This window comes from Pagrus major, chromosome 15 (genome assembly GCF_040436345.1).
Source record: "Pagrus major chromosome 15, Pma_NU_1.0".
NCBI lineage: Eukaryota > Metazoa > Chordata > Actinopteri > Spariformes > Sparidae > Pagrus > Pagrus major.
The window spans coordinates 22,233,913-22,253,768 of record NC_133229.1 but is presented as its reverse complement, the minus strand read 5'-3'; the positions used below and the strand labels follow the sequence as shown (position 1 = coordinate 22,253,768).

Below are 19,856 nucleotides of genomic sequence, written 5' to 3'. Positions count from 1 at the left end.
ACTATAAATAATAGCATATTGGCTATTAACAATCAAGCAGCTTAAATGTTGGTATCAAGGTGATTTTTACTGTACTTAAGTAGATTCTTCAGGTATCTGTACTTCACTTTGTAACTTTTTAAATTTACTCCCTGCATTTTTACACAAATATCTGCATTTCCTACTCCTTACATTTTCAAAACAGGCTTGTTACTTTATGCATTTGAGGGGAATTACCAATTATTTGTATTTTTTGCGCCTTTCCCAACATCGCAAGACTGATTTCAACTATCAGTGCATATCACGCACGACAGACGTAACAAGAGGAAACGCATAAAAGATGGAACAAGATGGAAACAGATAGAGAGGTAGACTCAAAAGCAGAGAAAAGGCGTGTTAGTGCCTCGTATCTGCAGAGACCCTGCAGATACTGCCTGTATTTTCTTATTTTCTCAATTTTCTTGCTGCGAGGGACACTTTACCAACCCAAATGTCAATATTTGACGCTCGGACAAATCCTACTGATTCTACCTTTGAGTCTGATAGTCTTTGAATTATATCAATATGGTGTGAGGTTTTATAAGCTTTGCACAGAAATAGCCAGTAGAAATGCTCATCTTCAGAGGGAAGCTTTTTACTTTTATACTCTGAGTACATTTCAGGGCCTGTACTTAGTTACTTTTACCAGAGTTATTATCTGTACTTCTACTTGAGTAAAGAATCTGTGTAATTTTTCCACCCCTGGCCCATACAAGAGCTGGACATAACAGTAAATAAGCTTGTTGTGTTAATGTTCATCAATAGAGCTCATTTAGGATTTCTATTCACCTCTAAAGTTAAGTGCATTATACAAAGAGTTTTACTTTCATAATTTTTCTGCCTGTACGCAAACATACATGAAGCCATCCTAGAGGAAAGGGTTAGTCACATCGCTATCATCAATGCAAGCCTCTTTCGGTACAGCCACCTGCTCAACTGCATACTCTATTACCCATCAAAGGCCAGATTTATTCATTATTTAATTGATTATTTGACACTATTTTCCTTTGATGCCTCACTGTATGAAGCACATAAACAAGAAGAAAACTATTTAAACTGCAATGCTTTTCACTAATCCACCATATTTTGGTCGGAAAATGCATACAAGGCTAAATAAATGACAGACTAGATAGCTGCAGTTTCCCGTGAAAACCTTTAATACTCACAGAGCACTCCAGGCAGCGTCTCTCTTGAGCCTATTCCTTTCTTTTCTCTCAGAGCTGAAGTCTAAAGCAGCTTGGTCCAGACCCAGGAGTTCACTGATCTTCTCACAGCCGTAAAAGTCACCGTACTTATCCATCACCTGACAGGAGAAGAAGACGGATTTACATAGTGATTAAAACAATAGTCTCTTCAGTGTCTTTTCACATGAATAAAGACTGACAAGAGATGGCAAGAGGTATCTGGCTGAATCCCTCTGCACAGTCTGTGCCTTAATGAGATGGCAGCTTAGTTTTGCTGACAACATTAGGGGACTGCTTATGATAGATACTGAACAAAAAAAAGGATTTTCTGATACCTGTGCTGACAATACAGTATTTTTTCGGAGGCATAGTGGTTGCACCTACCAATAGTAGCATGGTGGTTGTGTAAAGGACTGACGGTTAACAGAACACAAATCATTTGTTTCAATCTAGGCTTATATTCTGAATAAATTGTGTATGTACAGTGAACACTGGCTAGTAAATTCTAAATTCAATCACATGACAGATGCAGAGTTTCTGATTATTGTGCTGCCGCGGCTAAAAGTAACTTTAAGCCACTTGATTTATTAACTTGAAACAAGTGCCAACTAAAGTCTAGTTTTATTACAGAGCCATTTTGTTATTACAAACATAAGTACTTCAACATTTGGGAAGCAATATCTACAACCTCTAAACTCAAAAGTGGATGACCAGAAGCACTTGAAGGTATTATTCCATCTATTTTACTGCTGGCTCTTAAACTGACGCAATACAGAGCATTAGATGCAATGTGGCAGTGCTGTATGTAATTCATAAAGAGCAAGTGGCCACCCGAGTGACAAAAAGCTGAGGCCCAAACTGAAGTGCTTTAAAAGTCAGTGACACTACTGGAGGGTAGTAGATGCTGGCTTCCAAAAAAAACTGTAGCTCTGTGGGGATCCTTTCAAAAAAGAGCCACTTTTTCACAATTTCAATTAAATTCAATGTCATGAAGGGCTAAACAGCTAATTTTTTCTAATTAGAGGCAACAAAAAACTAATTTAATTAAAATACATTTTTGCTTACAGAGAGGTTTAGTTCAGAGCTTGTTTGCTTGATTGAAAGTAGGCGCAACAAATTACATTCAGCTTTGTGTGGGCACTTCCTTTTCCCGCTCAAGGAACCTTTAAAAGAAGGAAGGGTCATGAAAGGATGATGATGTTGGGTTTTAGTGTGTTTCTCCAAGCATCTCCCTTCCTTCTTTTTAGGGTCCTTGGTCCTGCCTTAAGCCAACTCAGGCCACTTTGCCATTGTTGTTGTGCCCTTTGTCTTAAATTGTTATTTCAGGAAATTACCTAGACAGTCCTAAGAAGTAAAATCAATATGGCTAATGTTCCTCCCAGCCTTGGCACTCTCACGAGGGCATCATCGATAAGAAGCTGGTCTGATGCCATTTTTGTATTAGACAAGTCATGTGCTTCTTTGAAGACATTTGGGATTTTGATGACTGGTTCTTCTGAATCAAATAATCTGTGAACTAGTGATTTTCTTGAATCAAAGAATAATCTCATCTCCCTTCATAACAAGAGGGAATGAGAATGAGGAAGCTAAACGTGTCACATGGTCTCTGGAGACAATAAAATCCAGTGTGGAACCTGACATTAAATGGCTCATTAAATTTCATTTGGTTTCTTAATGCAGTGTCACTGAGTGAAATATGCACACAATTGCATACACGAATAAGCACATTTACTGTAGATTGAATGTATATTTGTTCTGTGCATAATAACCAATGCCACAGTCCTCTGAAGATCTTACCTTCCTCTTCACAAATTTATCCCAGTAATTACTTGGAAAAGATCTGGAAACATATAAAACAAAATATTTATGAAGAAAATGTTGTTCAACTGTAAGTGAAACATTTCATCACAGTACAACCTGCACCATGACCATAAACAGGTGCAGACAGCGAGCTCCTCAAACTTAAAGTGCAAAACATGTTTTTACTTGATGTAAATGTGACATCAGCCCAGTTGATTTTGTGGCTATGAACATACGGTGTGTTAATGACCAGTCGGTCCCATTGGCCTTTGATGTCCTCCTCAGGGGGCTGCTCTGTCACATAAAGCCCATCAAACTCCAGCCGTCGTGCCACTTCCTTCTCACGTTTGAAGATCACCAGTGGTACCTGCCAATCACATGCCTGCAGTGATCACTTGACTCTTTAAATAATGCTTGTAATGTGTATCTTTGTTAGCAATGTGCCCAATTAGTTAATTACTTATATACTCTAGATCTACATGATGATGAGAAACTGTAAAAGTAAAACGTGTCCATGATAAACCTGCAAAAGCATGTGCCAAGTTTACCTTGAGGCAGTAGTAACCGATAATACAACAGAAGGAGATGATTGTGTGAGCTACAGCCAGGAAATGAAGTGCTGGTTCCATGTATCCACTGCTCTCCTCCAGCACAAAATAAACTGTGCCCTCGTCGTCATCCTCTGCAGCAGAGTCCAGTTCCTCTCTGTGAACAGACGAGATCACTCCTTCCTCTTCTTGTGATGCAGCTGAAGAAGCTACCTGTGAAGACAGGAAGAGACCAAATGAAAGACTGACCTTACCAAAGACAAAGTATACTTATTTAACAAAATATTAGAATCACACAGTGTCATGCAACATGATTCAACAAAAACAAATTACAAGAGTTCACTGACACAGTGCGGTCTTCTGTTGATGTTATCTAGGAGTTCTCTCTAGTTAAATCATTACTTTCAATTATACAGGAGCTGGTGAATCTAAGCAGCATGTTTACGAGTCTGCAAATTAATTAATTAAAGCTTTTAAATAAAGAAGACTTCCCTTGGTCCTTTTATGTTTTATGGAGTGGACAGGGTGAGATCAGCAGGTTATGTTGACAGGCGCAAAATGTAAATAATTGAAGTATAGCAAATTTGCAGTCATGTGATAATTCCATTTTTGTGAGTGAGTCAGATAAATCAGTCAGATAAGTACAGTATAAAAGTATTTGAAGTAAAGTAAAATATTTCTCTCGAAGTGTATTGTAGTAGAGAGTAATTGTACTTAATTACTTGCAAATTTGATGTAATGTACTTCCTCTCACGACGCACTCACCTTGTAGAAGAGCAGGATGAAGTTGATCGCGAAGGCAACAAACAGAGCCAGTAAACGCATATTATAAAAATTCCTTGCAAAGAAATTCTGTGGGAAAAAAGGAAAACTGTTCAGGTGCTTTCTGCCTCTGTATTCAAATTGAAGTGCCTGTAAGTGTGTATCTTTTGTATTTGTTTCCATAAGTACACAAGCATGTGTTGGTGTATTTGTTTATTACCAGGAGACTCTTGTTATAAGTGCTCATCATCTCCCAGAGGGCTGACTGTTGGCTCTCTGGGTTCTCTGACTTATTAGAGCGTCTCTTGGCTCTCCATTCTGGCTCTGCTCTCTCTTTCTCAGTTTTTCTCTCAGATGCATTCCCACTGTGAATGGTCCAAGCACAATCAGAGAGAAGGTCAAAGAGATTTATTTTGACAAGGGAATAATATTGAAGATTATGAAAACAAACTTTTTAAAAGTTTTTTTTGATGAAGTGTGACATCAGTTTGCTTAACCTGTTTTAGATGCACCATGACACCATGATCATCACTACCATATCCACCATTGTCTTTATTTGTATCTATTACTTAGGATGTTACTGTATGAGGAAGTTAAATCAGCCTCTTTGAAGATTTAATGGGGTAGCAAGACACTCACTTTACATCAGACGTTTTCTCTGTTTTTTCCTCTTTTGCTGTGTGGGCCTTAAGTTGCTGTCAGTAACATTCATGAGGAAATCAAAAATTAACATGAATCAGTACAGTATCAAAGCAGAACAAAACCAAGAAAATCATGCTCCACATAACTCGAGAGAAATGAAATAAACTAAGCTAAAGATAAAAGAGTGATGAAAAATGTTAAAATTAGTCTGTACCGTCTCAGAAAAACTAGCTGTAGAAATTCTTCTCGAGGTTGTGTGGAACAGGTCAGTCAGGCTGGCAGTGAGGTCCTCTGTCATAAGTCTGTATTGACTTCCATCCTTCCTCACTTTGAGGCCAAAGATGTCTGACAATACATCCACCTCCCTGGGGGAGGTCGCAGATGCCACCTGCCCAATCTCCCTCAATTCTCTCTGGGAAGACAAACTGGCAGAGTACTTCCTCAGCCGATCCACACCACTTGGCACCCCCATGACCTCATCAAGAGTTGGCTCGAGGATCCCACCCAGCAAGTCTGATATCCTCGTCCGTTTTGCTCCCTCTATGAACCCACCGTTAACAAATGCTATGTACAGAACATATAAGATGCTGCGAATTACAGCAGAAATACATCGGACCTGAGCCATAAAAATCAATCTGAGAAGGAAAACAGCTGACATGAGGATATCCTTCAGGGTCATCTTCATCAATGTCTTCAAGTTTTTGAGAGAAAGTAGAGATGTCAGCATTATCAGCCAATTACACATGAAAAACATCTCTTTGTTGTCCAGCTCTTCTTCACTCTTTTCCTCTTCTCCTTTTTCAGCATGCCTCTCTCCAGTGTCAGAGCCAGATATCTGGGCTGCAAGCTGCATCTCAAAGATGGTGTCCTCGCAGAAATTGACAAACATCTCCATTTTCTCTTTCTCTCCACCCTCATTGACCACATCAAAAACAAACTGCCTCTTGGATTCTTTGACCTGAGGCTTCTCCCATTGTGTGCGGCTGGATTCACTGATCTCAAAGTAGACACGTTCAATGCGCTTCCCACTGCCAAGGATCTCAATACGTCCTAAATGGGGCTGGAAGTAAGTCAAGACACACTGTGCCAGCTCCAAGAATGTCTTCAGTCTTGAATCGTTGGGCATGTGTTCGGACAAATTGGTCAGGAGAACAGCGATGCTGAAACCAATTTCTTTGGCTGGCTCATGGAAGCGATCCACGAACGCCTCATAATCCACTATTTCACTATCGTCAGTCTCTGCGCAGGAGAGGAGGAAGTGAGTCTCAGCTTGGGAGAAGCACTTGCAATTCTCCATAGCTTTCTGGAAGTCCTTCCTCGAGATGCAGCCTTTCTGATCAGGGTCATACTCTCTAAAGGTATCTGAGGAGGTGAGGTCTTTGAGTTTGAGGAACATGTCAAAAAACTTGAGCATCATCTCCACATTGCCTGATGATTCCACCAACATATCCACCATCTGCTTTCCAATAGTTCCATTAACAACATTACCTGCAGGGCAGAGAGATGAGCAGAGGGAACAAAATTCTGGTTTAATGATAACTTGTAATCTATTCAAGATTATAAATTGTGAAAACAACAGAAGTGAAAATCTTGCCTTCTAACATGGAAAGCAAGAAAACAACCATGTCCTTTTGTAAATCCATGAGCTCTTTCAGAAGCTCAATTTGCCTTGAATCCTGTACGTAAGAAACATATTTGCAGTTATTTTTTTAAAATTGTACTTTTCATTTTTTATCTTTCATTTTATGCATTTACAAGACACATTACCAGAAGCAGTAAGAATGGTTGCAACAACAGATTCACAGTAAATGTTTTATAATAACATCACCAGCAGACTAAAATTAGTCCTGCTGGGGTAGAAACCCTCAAGTACACTGTCATTTTATGTTTTATGAGGGAAATAAGCTAATTAAACCTCAGTGGATCATTGTGCTATACCTGAGAGAGCTTCATTTGCATGTGGGCAAAGACATGGAGGAATCCCACAACAGCGTCCCACAGACGACTGTGAGCCAGACTCTGTTGGTTTCCAGTACACGGTCCCTGGATGAACACAGTGACAATGTGATCTACATCATTTTAAACATCTCAACTCCTACATAGTCAAGTTCCAGACAAATACAAGGGTAAAGAGACAGAAGGCTGACATTGGCATGCCTATGAGCTCACGTACTATGACACTATGACATTTACTAGAAACTGACTGACCTGTATGTACTCAGTGAGCGTGTTGAAGACCTGTTTGGCCACTTCAATGGCCTTAGAGAAGTTTTGTTGGCCGTGTGCATCAATCACATTCTTCCCTGAGTAGTACCAGTAGAAGTCACTGATGGACTCCTACAGTGTTGCACAGACAAATATTTGGGGTTCATGAGTATAAATAAAGGATCTCAAGGAACCTGCATTCATAGGGTAACCAAATACAATAAAAACTTATTCCAGCATCACAAAGGAAAGTCCGTCACTGTGGGCTTACCTGTACTCTCAGTAAATAATCCACAGTGGATATTATGATGTTGACAGTGGTGTTGTTGCCCGTTTGTGTTCTCAAGTAATTCTGGAACTCTTAACACACAAAGAATGAATAGAATGTGAAAAGAGCATTGCAATTAATTTCCTCATGTGCAGATAATATAATCGGACAATGGACCTCAACTCGAGCAGCGGCAGTGTGTTTGCCGTATGTAAACTCAATTAAAAGTAACACTGAGGAACAACACTTGTTTTCTTTTCTTTTTTTCACTCAAATATGTATTATAGTGGTCTAGAGCTGCACAATATATAGCTTAAGCATCGTCCTCACACTTTGGAAATGCACAATAGTCACACTGAAGGACATTCAATGTCAAGTAATGCAAATTAACTCTAGGTCTTTCACATTTTAGTCATGTTTTTTGTGTTCAAGTTGAACATTGACATTGCAGCACTTGATAAAATTTAACAATAGCCTCTATTGAGCCATTATCTGTTGAAAATAATATATTGCAGAAAACCATAATATCCCAATGTTAGTGTTTTTCCAATATTGTGTAAATATAATGCGGTCCTTTATTTTTTATTGTAATCAATATAATCTAAAGGAACTTTGTGACTGTGTGTAAGTGGTGAGGGCAGGCAACCTGAGTTGTGTCCTTCACAGAGCAGCTGTAGAAATCGGAATAGGTCACAGGTTATGTCTTTGTCAGGCATCACCTTCTCTCCTGAGAGAAAGATAGGCAGGAAAGGGCAAGAAATAAAAGGATGAAGGGCAAAGACTAGAACCTACAGTAGGAACCGTATGACAGAATGAGTGACAGAATGTATGAAGAATTTAGAGAGGTAAGACAACAGAAAAATCAGGCCACAATGGAGTGACAGGAGACAGCTGTAGATACTACTCAAGACTGAGAAGCGCAGAGAAAAAAATGGGAATTTGGAGCTGGAATTTAGAGTGTGTTCAAGGCCAGGGATCTCACAGCTGGCTGCATGCTATGACATGGTTTCAGAGAAATTGATTTTTCTTTCATATTTCCATATGAATACAGTACCTGAGCTCTCGTCCATGGCCATGCCTAATCCTTCTGCTTTGTTCTGCCTCTCAAATGCATTCAGATCTAGAACACTGGATAGCGCGCGCACACACACACACACACACACACACACACACACACACACACACACACACACACACACACACACACACACACACACACACACACACAATAGGATAAAAAGAGATTTAGCACTCTTACCGTTTTTGTCAATCTCTACATGAAGCCTTTGTGACATCTGACAGGTTCCGTCATACAATTTCCTCATACTCACTCACCTACATGACAGCATGAGTCCAGCCATGCTCTGAAAGAAGCCAACATCCCGCTTCTCTCTCAAATAATCCAGCATTTTCTATCAAACAAAAGCATCAAAGATGAGTCAGACAAATGCTGCATGATCTCATCTGAAGCAGATATGATTACCTTAAAAAAAAAAGTTCTCTCACTGAAAGCTTGACTATAGTGTCTCAGTGTCAAGGCACCGTCTTCATAAGTAGACAGAGAATTTCGTAATGAAAGTGATACAGTCTGAATAGGTAAAAACTCAACTTGCTGAAGAAAGAGATTTCAATTTGAATCAAAATACGACTGGATGAATAGTCTAAGTGTTTGGCTCCATAGTGAGTTGCCATATAATGTGTCACGACATCTCTATTCATTCAATTTATCATCAAATCTTCCACAGTCCTCAACGTTTTACTATAGACCATGTATTACAGCTTCACTTTTCTAGTTTCAATACTGATGCTCTATTTTATTATCATCATTGATATATATATTTAATATACATAATGATGAATGCAATTAATCTAGCAATCTTATCTAGCTGCTGCAATAACCTTATTTCTTAGTGTCACCTAATCTAATTTACCTCTTCTTTCTCTTATCTGTGTTAATTATAATAATCTTTTGTTTCACAATATTAAAAATCTCCAGTCCCTGTCTGAAAGGGAGAAATGGCCAATGTACGAGACTTGTGAACTGCAAACCGTTTATGGGGATACCAAGAAAAACAAGTTGTATAACTTGTATTTTATTTTATACAGTATATTGTAAGTATTGTACCTGTTGAACAGTGGCATTCCCTCCACTGAGAACAGCGATACCCAGCTTCAATGTAGGAGCAATCATGGAGCCCATGGCCCCTGATGGGATGTGAAATTTACCACAATCAGAGAATGTACTGTGCTGACTAAAAAAAAAAAAACATTACATGACTGCTACAGATCATAATGTAAAGGGGCGAAGCACAAAGACAAACCTCACTTTATTCTCAGCTACAATAAGCAATAGAGTAACCTAAATATAAGCCATGTACTTCAGTGTTTAAGCTTTTCCTACCTTTGCTGGCACTGATGGTTTGCAGCACCATCTCAGAAGCTCCACGACAATGCAGCCTGGCCTGCTGGTACAGCAGCTTCTGCTTCTCCATTTCCTTCTCCTGAGCCACACAAGCAAAACAAAGTTATTTTATAAAATGTTCTAATAATTTGTTAATACATTTTGCTCAATGAATGTAACTTAAATATCAATTAATTATTATTGATAATATAATCTCATATAGCTACAATAATAATAATAATAACATTTAAATAGGAAAAATACTTTTAGCATCAAACACTTCAAATGCATTTTAAAAGTAAGAGCTCATTCACTCACTTCAAAGCTTTCCACCTCCTGTTCTTTATCATCGTCATCCTCTCTTTGGCAGCTCTGAGAGAGCAAACGTACAACACAGTTTGGTGACAAATCATTTGTAGAAAAGAATTCAACGTGGAAGAGATACAAAACGAACCAACTCCCATTATATCAGTGCAGTTTACGTTTCTTTAATGTTTCTGACTTTCAACCCAAACTTTGTAGTATCTGCAAAATCTATACACTATGGACAAATACTACGACCTCCGAAACCAGGAATTATCAAATAAAATATTGTTATTACCTTTTGCAATAACGCATGACATAGTATATTATCCTAACACATTAACAAACATATTACAAATCTAAATAATCCTTCATGATCTTTTACCTTGGCCATAATAGCAGCGTAGGACTGATAGAGACTGTCATTTACAAGCTTACTGTGAACAGAGAAGACACAAGATAATTTCAGTAGATGTCAGGGCATGAACAGATGTAGAGTTCTTTAAAATGGCCGGTCAACGACAGAGTGCAGGTAAATATGTAACTGAACCACAGGATGCATTCACATAATTTAAATGTGATCCCCTTATTTATATAGTTGATGCAGCAGCTCCTACAAATACCCTGAAGCATTGTATGGATTGTATGGATAGTATGGATAGAGTGTGTGCCTGCCCAGTGGCACTTAACATTTTTATTGACAAACCCACAGCAGTACAGCAATACACCTAGAATCTGGCTGACTGGATCACATCCCTGCAGTGGCTGCACTATTGAGAGTGCTCTCCAACCTCTAATGTCTATGCTGATGTGGAGAGAAACAGCTTTTTAATGTAGTGCTCTCAGTCTCTGCAGGAATATTATAACAATACCTGAATGGGATCAATATCTCAATCATGCATGAATAAAAAGAGAACTACAGGGATACTTATTCACAAATTTGTTCGACAAACAGGTTCTGCATTAGAACAAATAAAGTGAAGACTAATCAGTGGTGTCCATGCATAACCTGATAACAGTACTGGAACACGACACGATAGTCGTACTATCAACCAACACTTCTATTTAAAAGGTATCTCAGGGAAAAAAATATGTTACTTGTACCATTTCTGCAGGGTGAACCAACCAAGATTCAAAACATACAACAAGCTTTCAGAAAACAATGGCCACAGGTTTTAGAACCAAAAAATCACGCTTCTGACCAATTAAATATTGACTTTCCCGGTGATGGGTTTGACCTGCAATAAAAGTAGACTGGGGCTTTAACTGCATGTGATCATTTAATGAACACACACACACACAAACACACACACACAAACACACACCTCCTTTCTGTCAGGGCGCTTCGACTGAAGAGTGTAATGAGTTGTAGGAGGGGATCGATTGGTTTGGCACCGTCTTCCACCTCCTTTTCTTCCTCTCTGTCACCTCCACAAAGCTTCATCACTCCTCCCTTCTGCAGTCCAGAGAGGGAGAGAATAAAGACACTAATGTGTCCTCTTAAATAATGTCACATTCTGACCATTCACAGTCGCTGGTGGGTGGCTAGTTTACACACTGCGGGTTTTCTCCCATGCAAACACACACTATACTGTATGCACAATGGAGACAAAACATTTTCTGCTACATTTACATGTACTCAAAAGACCCTGATTATTTTTTAAACCTTTTAAATACATTTTGAATGATTTAACTGTTAATAAAATAATAAGGCATGCACAATACATATATATGTATACAATACATGCACAATGTAACATCACTCCTGTCTACTTGACCAGAGTTAAATATTTTTTGTACCCGTAAATGTGCCCTATAAGCACCACTATTCTGGCAACCCTGTCCAAATTCTACACAACAGTATGAACTAATACTAAACTAGGGTTTCAGGTTTTGACTACATTGAACATGCAACGTATGCTGACCCCCCGTAAAGCAAATGTGCAGCAGAGTGTTTGTTTGAATTGGCTACATCTGCAGCCCACATACTGCGTAGGGCTGTGTGAGTCCAAATAGGACTGTTAGCTCTCATTTTTGGGATTGTGTCTTCACTTTTTGGATGCAGCAGCACTTTTCTAGTTAATCTAATGTTCAGTTATCTGAATAAGGTACTACACAAAGTTAAAGGTGTAACAGACAATTAATCAAGAGAAATGTAAGGATTTTTTTTTCTCAACTGATCATAATTCAATATATAGGCCTGTTTAACTCTTGTTACAGAATTATTTAAGTCAATATGACTTGCTTTTCCACTCACAGCTAAATCCTCCACAAGCTTTTCCTCAAAGCTGTGGTCTTCAGCTGATATCCAGGATTTATTGTAGCCTTGGAGGAACAAGTTGACAGCCCTGTGTCTGAGGAGGAAGAGGAAAGGGTGAAGAGACAAGAAGAGATTTGCATGTCTTATTTGCTATGGACAAATGTAAATGAGAGACAGAAAAAAGGCAGCACGGAAGGAAACTATTAAACTCTAATAGAGCTCTGATTAGACCCATTATTACTCGTTAATCAAGGCCTCTTTTACCAGTCCATGGGAATGATTGTTACATCCACGAGCAAGCAAAGAATGCTCAAGCACAGCTTCAGTATAATTCAGAAGGCACAAACACCAAAATACAATTCCTACATCACCTACTCTACGTAGCACGCAGCCACTTTTGTTTTCATATTCTAATCACAGCTGTGTAGTAGCCCAATGCTACTGCCTAAGTTCATACAGCATATTCACCTTTTCTCAGTGTGAACAAAAGTATTTTTCTGATGCAAAGAAAGAAATTCAACAGAATGTGATTGAAATGCAGAATCACCTTCAATCATTTTGTGCCATCAGCCGATTATATTGTGCCATAGTCTGTGATCAAAACAAAGCTCTCAATGAATGGCCCAAACTACAAAACTTCTTTGATTTTATAACAGTGTCACATCAAGGTAAAAACTTTTTGATTACCCTCAATTTAATTATTTTCCCTAACTCTTTTCTCTCTCTATTTTGAATCTTAAACATTTGACACATATCTCAGAGGGTCTGAAAACAGTATGTCCACAAAACACCAAATTAAATCTACATGGCATATCATTAGATGCCTATCTCCTTATGATAAGACTCATGCTGCATTTAATAAGAATTCACCAGAGCACTAACAGCACTCTGTGGGTGTAAAGCATCCATACAAACAACATTTGTTACCTGGGTAAGTTGTAGAGGGGAGCCATCCTTAGGCAGGCAACCACTGCTCGTTTTCTCTGTTTGGATAAGACCTTGTGCCACGCAGGTTTTTTGCTTCTCTGCGGGTGTTCCACCTTAATCAAAAGTCAAAAATAGATAATGCAACAAGGTAGAGCACATAATACCCCAAATGACCTAAGGGGTTACAATGGTAGATGGTGTAGAGGTTCACCTTCATGCATTGGCCTGCATTTATCATGCATTAGTACTGCAGGCATTACTTTCTTTGAGGTAATATATTCAAAATAAATTCATGTTTGGGATATGAACACACCTATTTTTCTTATCCCCAGCCTTTTGATATCACACAGCAGAGAGGGAAGCAAACCCTAACTTGTGTTAACAGCAGCTCGTAGAAATTAATCAAAAGTGCAGCACTGTAGTTCAGTCAGCACGCAATGAACGTGGGGCTTCAACAACTGTCTGTCAAAGATATGCAGGAACCAACTAATGATGACTTTAAATCAGATGAAAAACGTAATTCAGCAGCTCTACAGTACAGTAACTACTGCAAGTAGAGTCTTTACTCAAAAATATTTTTTCTATTCAGAGTCTAATGATGACCAAGGAGGGTCATACTCAAAGACACTTTATTACACACTATATTGACAGAAAACAAGAAGACTCTGCATCAACAGTTTTTATAGAATGAATAGAAGTACAGCCTAAACAAACACCACACATTGGGGGATACTTAGTTAATAGCCCAATGAAGACAAGACATGCAGATGGCTCTAAAATATTCTAGATATATTATATATTATACAGTATATATTATAGATAATATTCTGATAAAGATATTTCCAAATAAAACTCATAAGAATGTTTAACAGTAAATGCAATCACATGATGAAATAGTGATAAAAATAGGGAACGCATTTAAAGTAAATATTAAAACGTGTTAAAAAACTACAAAACTCAATTAACTTTGGCCAACAAAAATTGTCTTCTTGTTACATCTTCTTTACTGTTGAAGTAGTACCAGAACAAATTTTCAGCAGACTTGATAAAATACTATTGAAATGTATTACTGATAATGTTATTATATACTTTAAAAAGCTCACCTGGTCCAGGTAATACAGGATTCGAGCTATTTCCAGAATCCTGTCTACAGTCCTTTGGGCATCAGTGATGGCCCCTTGCTGGCTCAGATGTTCTGAATAAAGAGTCTCCTGCCTTGAGCAGTTTGACGCCTGTAAAGAGGAAAATGAATGGCACTTATGGCATTTATTCCTTTTGTTTGATAGTTCCACCATTCAATTAAAGATATTTTTAGAATGGTTGCTGGACAGATCCTGAATCCGAGGAATTAGCAGGTCAGAACAAGCACTTTTAACAAGGCAAAACTTGTGAAAAGGAGTTCAGTTTAAAATGGGTAGGCTAATAAACATTGCAGAAGAATCTTGTCATGACTGTCATGACTCTTGCTTTCCCTATTCCCTTTAACTTCTTTGCTTGAATTCTCATATGATAAACAGATAAACTAGACTGACTGCTATTTCACTGCACATAATAACAATTTTTCATATAACCAACAAAGGATGGATCAAGAACTGTGACAAATATGGTCACTGTTCTGTTTATAAGTTTGATATGCTAATGACAAAGCAGAATTTATGATTTTTTCATCACTGACTTATGAATAAACATATTTATCACTGACTCATAAACAAATATTGCATGCACACTCTGTATCCCTGGTGAACAATGAGTCACTGACTTGAGGTTATTAAGAAAAACAGCTTTGTATTTTACAGGCTACAAGAGCTTCTTCAGTCTAATCACACTTCTTCAGCATGTCAACAAATATGCAGAATGTCAAAAGTAGAAAAGATGTGAGCCGTGTTTGCACTCTGAGTAAGTATAGACTGATATTTGAAGTCGATGTCAGTCAACAATCTCTTTAATAGGTTTCTTTAATTTTGGATCGAGGGAAACTTGCCTAAAATCAAAATGAAATGCCGGAAAATTACAACTGATCCTCTCATTTAACTAAAAGTACTAGTAAGAACACAAGAATGAAAATGCAGTGACAGCCTTCACCTGACTCTGAAGATGTAGAAGGCAACTGAAAACATGCTCTTGAATCTCATCTTCAGTTTTCTTCTGTGAAAAGCAAACAATGCCCAACATTAATTACATATACCACAGAGATATCTTAAGACACCCACCTTCACTATTATCATACCATGCTGCAGATTATCAAAAAATTACCCTCATTACATTGAGATTAACGCTGGTATTGTCCACATTTCCAACCAACCTGAGTGAAGCCGTTCTTTGCCATTGTGATAAGGCCCTGGTCGCTTGGAAAACAAACCCTGAGTCCCACAGAGAGCAGTCTCTTCATGGAGGCCACAATGAGAGAGGTGTGTGTGGAATAACGATCTCCCTTCCTCTTCATCCTCCTCTTCTCATGGTGGAACTGAGTATATCACAGCCATGAATGTAAATTAACTTCTTTGAGCCTTAACTTGACAGTTGCTTATTTTTTTGTGGTTACCATCGAACTTCTTATAGTGTCCTTGATGTAAAGAGATGCATTTCTTACACATCAGTGTGCATGATGTTAACAATTTAGATATACAGCTGACCTTGGACATTTTGTTGTCGTTGACCAGGAATGCCAAGGTGTTGATTTCATTTTGGACCACGTAGTTCTGTTCCTCCCATTTGAAATTCTATTGTAGCAAGCACAGGTGATGTAAAATGACAGGCTTTATAGTGTATAATATTCACTTGGATAGTATTGACATGAGACAAAAAAACAGTCATTCTCACATGAGATTTGGCCCAGAAAATAAAGACCTCTGCCACCATGCTGAACAGCTGCTCGGCATCAGGGTTTGACTCTTTCAGCCAGCTGGCTCTGAGACGAGACAGACCAAAACACATCACATTATCAATACAAAATTGTTCTTGTAAAACTAAACCTATGCCTGAATTTGTAAGTAAAATCACCCCTCATTGCCATGCATTTTTGTCCTGTTTTACAATAACTAGTTACCAGTCCCCAATAGTTGTTTAACTAAACAAAATGATTTTTCTCCATTTCTGCCATGTCTCGTCCTGCTGCTTAGATCATGTTTTCCCCGTGCCAGTTCGTCTTCATCCCTTGTGTCAAGCGTTCCAGCCTTTATTCCTGGTGTAGTGGTTTTTTCTGATCTTTTCTCGTATTTTTTTCTCAGCCTTTTGCCTAACCCCTTCTGGACTGTTTGCCTGCTCTCACTGCCTACCTGTGTACCAAATCCTTCTGTGAATTAAAAGAGATTCCGATTTTTACTGCATTGTCTTGAGTCGCGCATTTGAATCCATAATCTAGTGAACGGTTCTTGTCAATTTGAACCATCACTCATGGTAAATTTGGTGTCCATAAGGTTTCTGAAGAACTTCAGATGTCCAGATGATAATTATTGGTTGGGTAATGTCAAGTCATTATAAAATATAGTAAAAATGAGTTTCACTTTTTATTGAATCAGTGAATACTTCAAATTACTCAGAGACTTTTGGCCTCATCAAATAAGCTTGCTTTTCAACATTTAAGCTCCTAGGTTGCACAACTTACCGATTAGAATCCACAAATGGGATGAGAAGGGGATAGAAGGCGTAGAGGTCTCGCACCAGCACAGTGAACTTCTCCTGTATCTGCAACTCTGCTTCAGAGGTATCACACACTTCTGCTTTCATCTGCTCCTCCTCAAGCAGCACACATTCTGCCCTCTTTCTCAACTTCTCCATCAGTGGCAGGTAGTGGCTCTTTAACAGCTCAGCGCGAGCTTTGCATATGATTGGCTGAGAAAAAACTGAAAGACATGGCAACTACTAATAATGTGAAAATGGGGAATGAAAGGCACACCTGATGTGGAATAAAGAAATCCACACCTGTGTAGGACATGATCACAATACCTGCCATCTGTTTCATCCAGTCACCCTGGCTTGTACCCACATGGTTGTGGATGATCCGGAGGATGTGGCCAAGTAGGTCACTTGCATGCTGAGGAATGACAGAAGTGCAGATTGGGCTGTCTGGATGGCCCTCAGGGCCCCAGCACCACCAAAGAGACATGTAGCTGCACAGCATGGGCAAGGTGACCTCTGTCACATGGACGTAGTGGGTCTGGCGAGCTCCAGCACCAGCACCTGCCAACTCCTCCACTTCCCCTAGAGCCTGTTCCAGAGAAGGTAGGAGGGGACACATGTCCTCCACCTGGTCTGGCAGCCCCAGGTCTAAATGAAACAGATACAGAAAATGAGGCAGAGAAAACAGATGGTTCAAGATGTGGGTGGTAAGAGCTACTCCAGTGGCCCAAGATTAAACGAAAAAAAAAAAGATAAATATCAGTGTGTTTGTTTATTACCTTCCCTCTCAGTAGCAGTCATTGTGTTGTAGATGGAGTAAGGGTTGTTTTGGTTTAGGGCCGGCTCCAGGAAACATACAGGAAATGTCCCAGTCAAGGCTGCCAGACAAGTGCCTGCTGCTGGCCTCTGTCTGTATGAATATGCTATATTAGGACAAAAAGTATGTGGCTGACTAATGTCAAAATCTTATCTTTTGGGTAGGATTGCTGACTTAAGTTAAGCTGCCAGCTGCTTTCTTTTGGCCTTCATACATATATTTATAGCCTTAATACATACTTCATAACCCGAATCCATGCTTATTTCCATGACCAAGTACCATTTTGAACCAAACATTTATGCAAAAAAAAAAAAAAGCACAGACTTAAGTGATAAAAAGAAATCATTATTGTCATTAGCACAAACATTGAAGTCAGTACCCCTCCATGTAGATGCTGCTGCTGGTGCCAAGAGAGTAGAGGCTGTTGAGGATCCTATAACAGGAGACCTGGATACTCCCCACTGGAAAAACAAGTTGATGCTTAAAGCTGAGATCCTTGTAGGGTTTCATTCAGAAACAGCCAAGGACATCGAGTAGGAAAGCTGATAGCATACAATCACAGAGATAGACTAGCGGGGTGGCTGCTGATTCAGGTAATGAATGATTCCTGGAAGGTCAGGATATTAGTGAGGGAGACAATATGCTCCTGCTGCTCTGTGGTCATGACTGAGACACTTAATGAGAGCTGGTTTCAAAGATGAGGAAGGTGAAGTGGAGGGGAGGGTGTCCCTGAGTGATTTCAGGGGTGTGGAAACCAGCTGTTCATCCAGATCCACAGCATACGGAGGGAAATGAATGAGACTAATGATAACATGCGGTGGTGGTTTTAATTTTACTATAGTGACATGATATGTTCACAGTCTTCATTTGTATCTCTGTATTTTATTAAGGTAGCCCTTACCCAGGAGGTCCACTCCATAGTTTTGCATGCCAGCATGCTGGAAGAGGAAAGTGAGAGTAGGAAGAAGAATGGAGGTTGTGTAGCTGAGAACTTTGGCCACTCCTCTGGCCTGTTGACTTCTACTCTGAGGTAAACAAACCAAGGTCACGGACAGGTTCTCCACAGTCATCTCCAGATCAGCTGCAGCTGCCTCAAAGAACGAATGCAGGGATGCTTGGATAGACTCTGGGGCTGACTTCATCAAGGTCCTAAGGCCAAGGGGTGAAAAAAGGGTTTGTGAAAAGCAAAGATTTCTGTATGTACAGTATGTTAGAGCTGAAAAGATTAGTTGCTTGAGCGTTTCAGTTATTTTCACACAAAAACTGCAAACATTTGGTGGTTTCAGCTTCTTAAATGTGAGTATTTGCTCCTTGTCTTTGTCATTTAGGATAGTAAATGGAAAATCTTTTGATATGGACTGTTGGTTGGACAAAAGAATACATCACTCTGGGCTCTGCGAAATTGTAATGACATTTTTCACTTTCCTTTTTTTTTATTCATTTCATAGACTAAATGACTAAATGTGACAATATTTGATGATGAAAATAAGTTGCGTGATTAAAGTTATAATCGATTTGATTTTTGCAAAAATAGATCATGTAAAAGGAACAATGTTATTTGAAAAGTGCACAAAATCAAATTGCTGGTGCAGTGCTCTTTTATTTAGCTATAATAAAAGCAGTTAAGTGTCCTAAATCAGTCGCTAATCTATCCACCAGACAAGCCCAAATGACATCAATCTCTGCAGAGCCAAGATTCTACTTCTAGCTTCATGCATCAGAGGCATTGTCCTCTGGGAGTAAAAGTGATATCAACCACAATTAGATAGCATCAGTGTATCAGTGGCTCAATTACACCAATCATCTCATCCTCAGACATGGTGGAGTGACACTAATATGACCGCAGGCAGAGCGAGGGGATTGATTCAGGCAGAATGTGACAGTAGTGCCATCTAGCTACCTGGCATCCAGAGCCTGAGCTAAAACATGGAGGCAGCTTGCAACTAAGGAGGCTTCGTTTCCTTGGGGAAAAAACGCAAACACACACACACATTAAATCCAAAATGTCAGCACATATGGACAGACAAAACGATATGTAGCAACATAACATGCAGAAACGCACAAGGAATCTTTGGCAATTACATCTCAGAGTGAGCAGAAACA

At 39.1% G+C, this 19,856-nt stretch overlaps 1 protein-coding gene across 1 annotated transcript in view; it reads right to left on the bottom strand.

Annotated features, from left to right (window-relative positions):
• ryr2b (ryanodine receptor 2b (cardiac)) overlaps positions 1–19,856 on the bottom strand; it is a 67,455-nt gene that overhangs the window by 8,639 nt on the left and 38,960 nt on the right. Inside the window, exons 64-96 of the mRNA XM_073481742.1 lie at positions 19,654–19,714; positions 18,655–18,902; positions 18,133–18,214; positions 17,716–17,846; positions 17,264–17,584; positions 16,923–17,160; positions 16,139–16,226; positions 15,952–16,038; positions 15,621–15,782; positions 15,401–15,463; positions 14,422–14,550; positions 13,319–13,431; positions 12,389–12,485; positions 11,457–11,587; positions 10,517–10,568; positions 10,147–10,200; positions 9,829–9,928; positions 9,553–9,632; positions 8,763–8,839; positions 8,482–8,555; positions 8,074–8,154; positions 7,431–7,519; positions 7,163–7,291; positions 6,893–6,997; positions 6,549–6,630; positions 5,169–6,442; positions 4,952–5,007; positions 4,533–4,677; positions 4,316–4,402; positions 3,551–3,763; positions 3,239–3,369; positions 3,000–3,042; positions 1,185–1,321 (exon numbers count right to left, since the gene is read on the bottom strand). Coding sequence (XP_073337843.1) covers positions 1,185–1,321; positions 3,000–3,042; positions 3,239–3,369; positions 3,551–3,763; positions 4,316–4,402; positions 4,533–4,677; positions 4,952–5,007; positions 5,169–6,442; positions 6,549–6,630; positions 6,893–6,997; positions 7,163–7,291; positions 7,431–7,519; positions 8,074–8,154; positions 8,482–8,555; positions 8,763–8,839; positions 9,553–9,632; positions 9,829–9,928; positions 10,147–10,200; positions 10,517–10,568; positions 11,457–11,587; positions 12,389–12,485; positions 13,319–13,431; positions 14,422–14,550; positions 15,401–15,463; positions 15,621–15,782; positions 15,952–16,038; positions 16,139–16,226; positions 16,923–17,160; positions 17,264–17,584; positions 17,716–17,846; positions 18,133–18,214; positions 18,655–18,902; positions 19,654–19,714 — 4,960 coding nt within the window. The remainder of the gene's footprint in view (positions 1–1,184; positions 1,322–2,999; positions 3,043–3,238; positions 3,370–3,550; positions 3,764–4,315; positions 4,403–4,532; positions 4,678–4,951; positions 5,008–5,168; positions 6,443–6,548; positions 6,631–6,892; positions 6,998–7,162; positions 7,292–7,430; positions 7,520–8,073; positions 8,155–8,481; positions 8,556–8,762; positions 8,840–9,552; positions 9,633–9,828; positions 9,929–10,146; positions 10,201–10,516; positions 10,569–11,456; positions 11,588–12,388; positions 12,486–13,318; positions 13,432–14,421; positions 14,551–15,400; positions 15,464–15,620; positions 15,783–15,951; positions 16,039–16,138; positions 16,227–16,922; positions 17,161–17,263; positions 17,585–17,715; positions 17,847–18,132; positions 18,215–18,654; positions 18,903–19,653; positions 19,715–19,856) is intronic.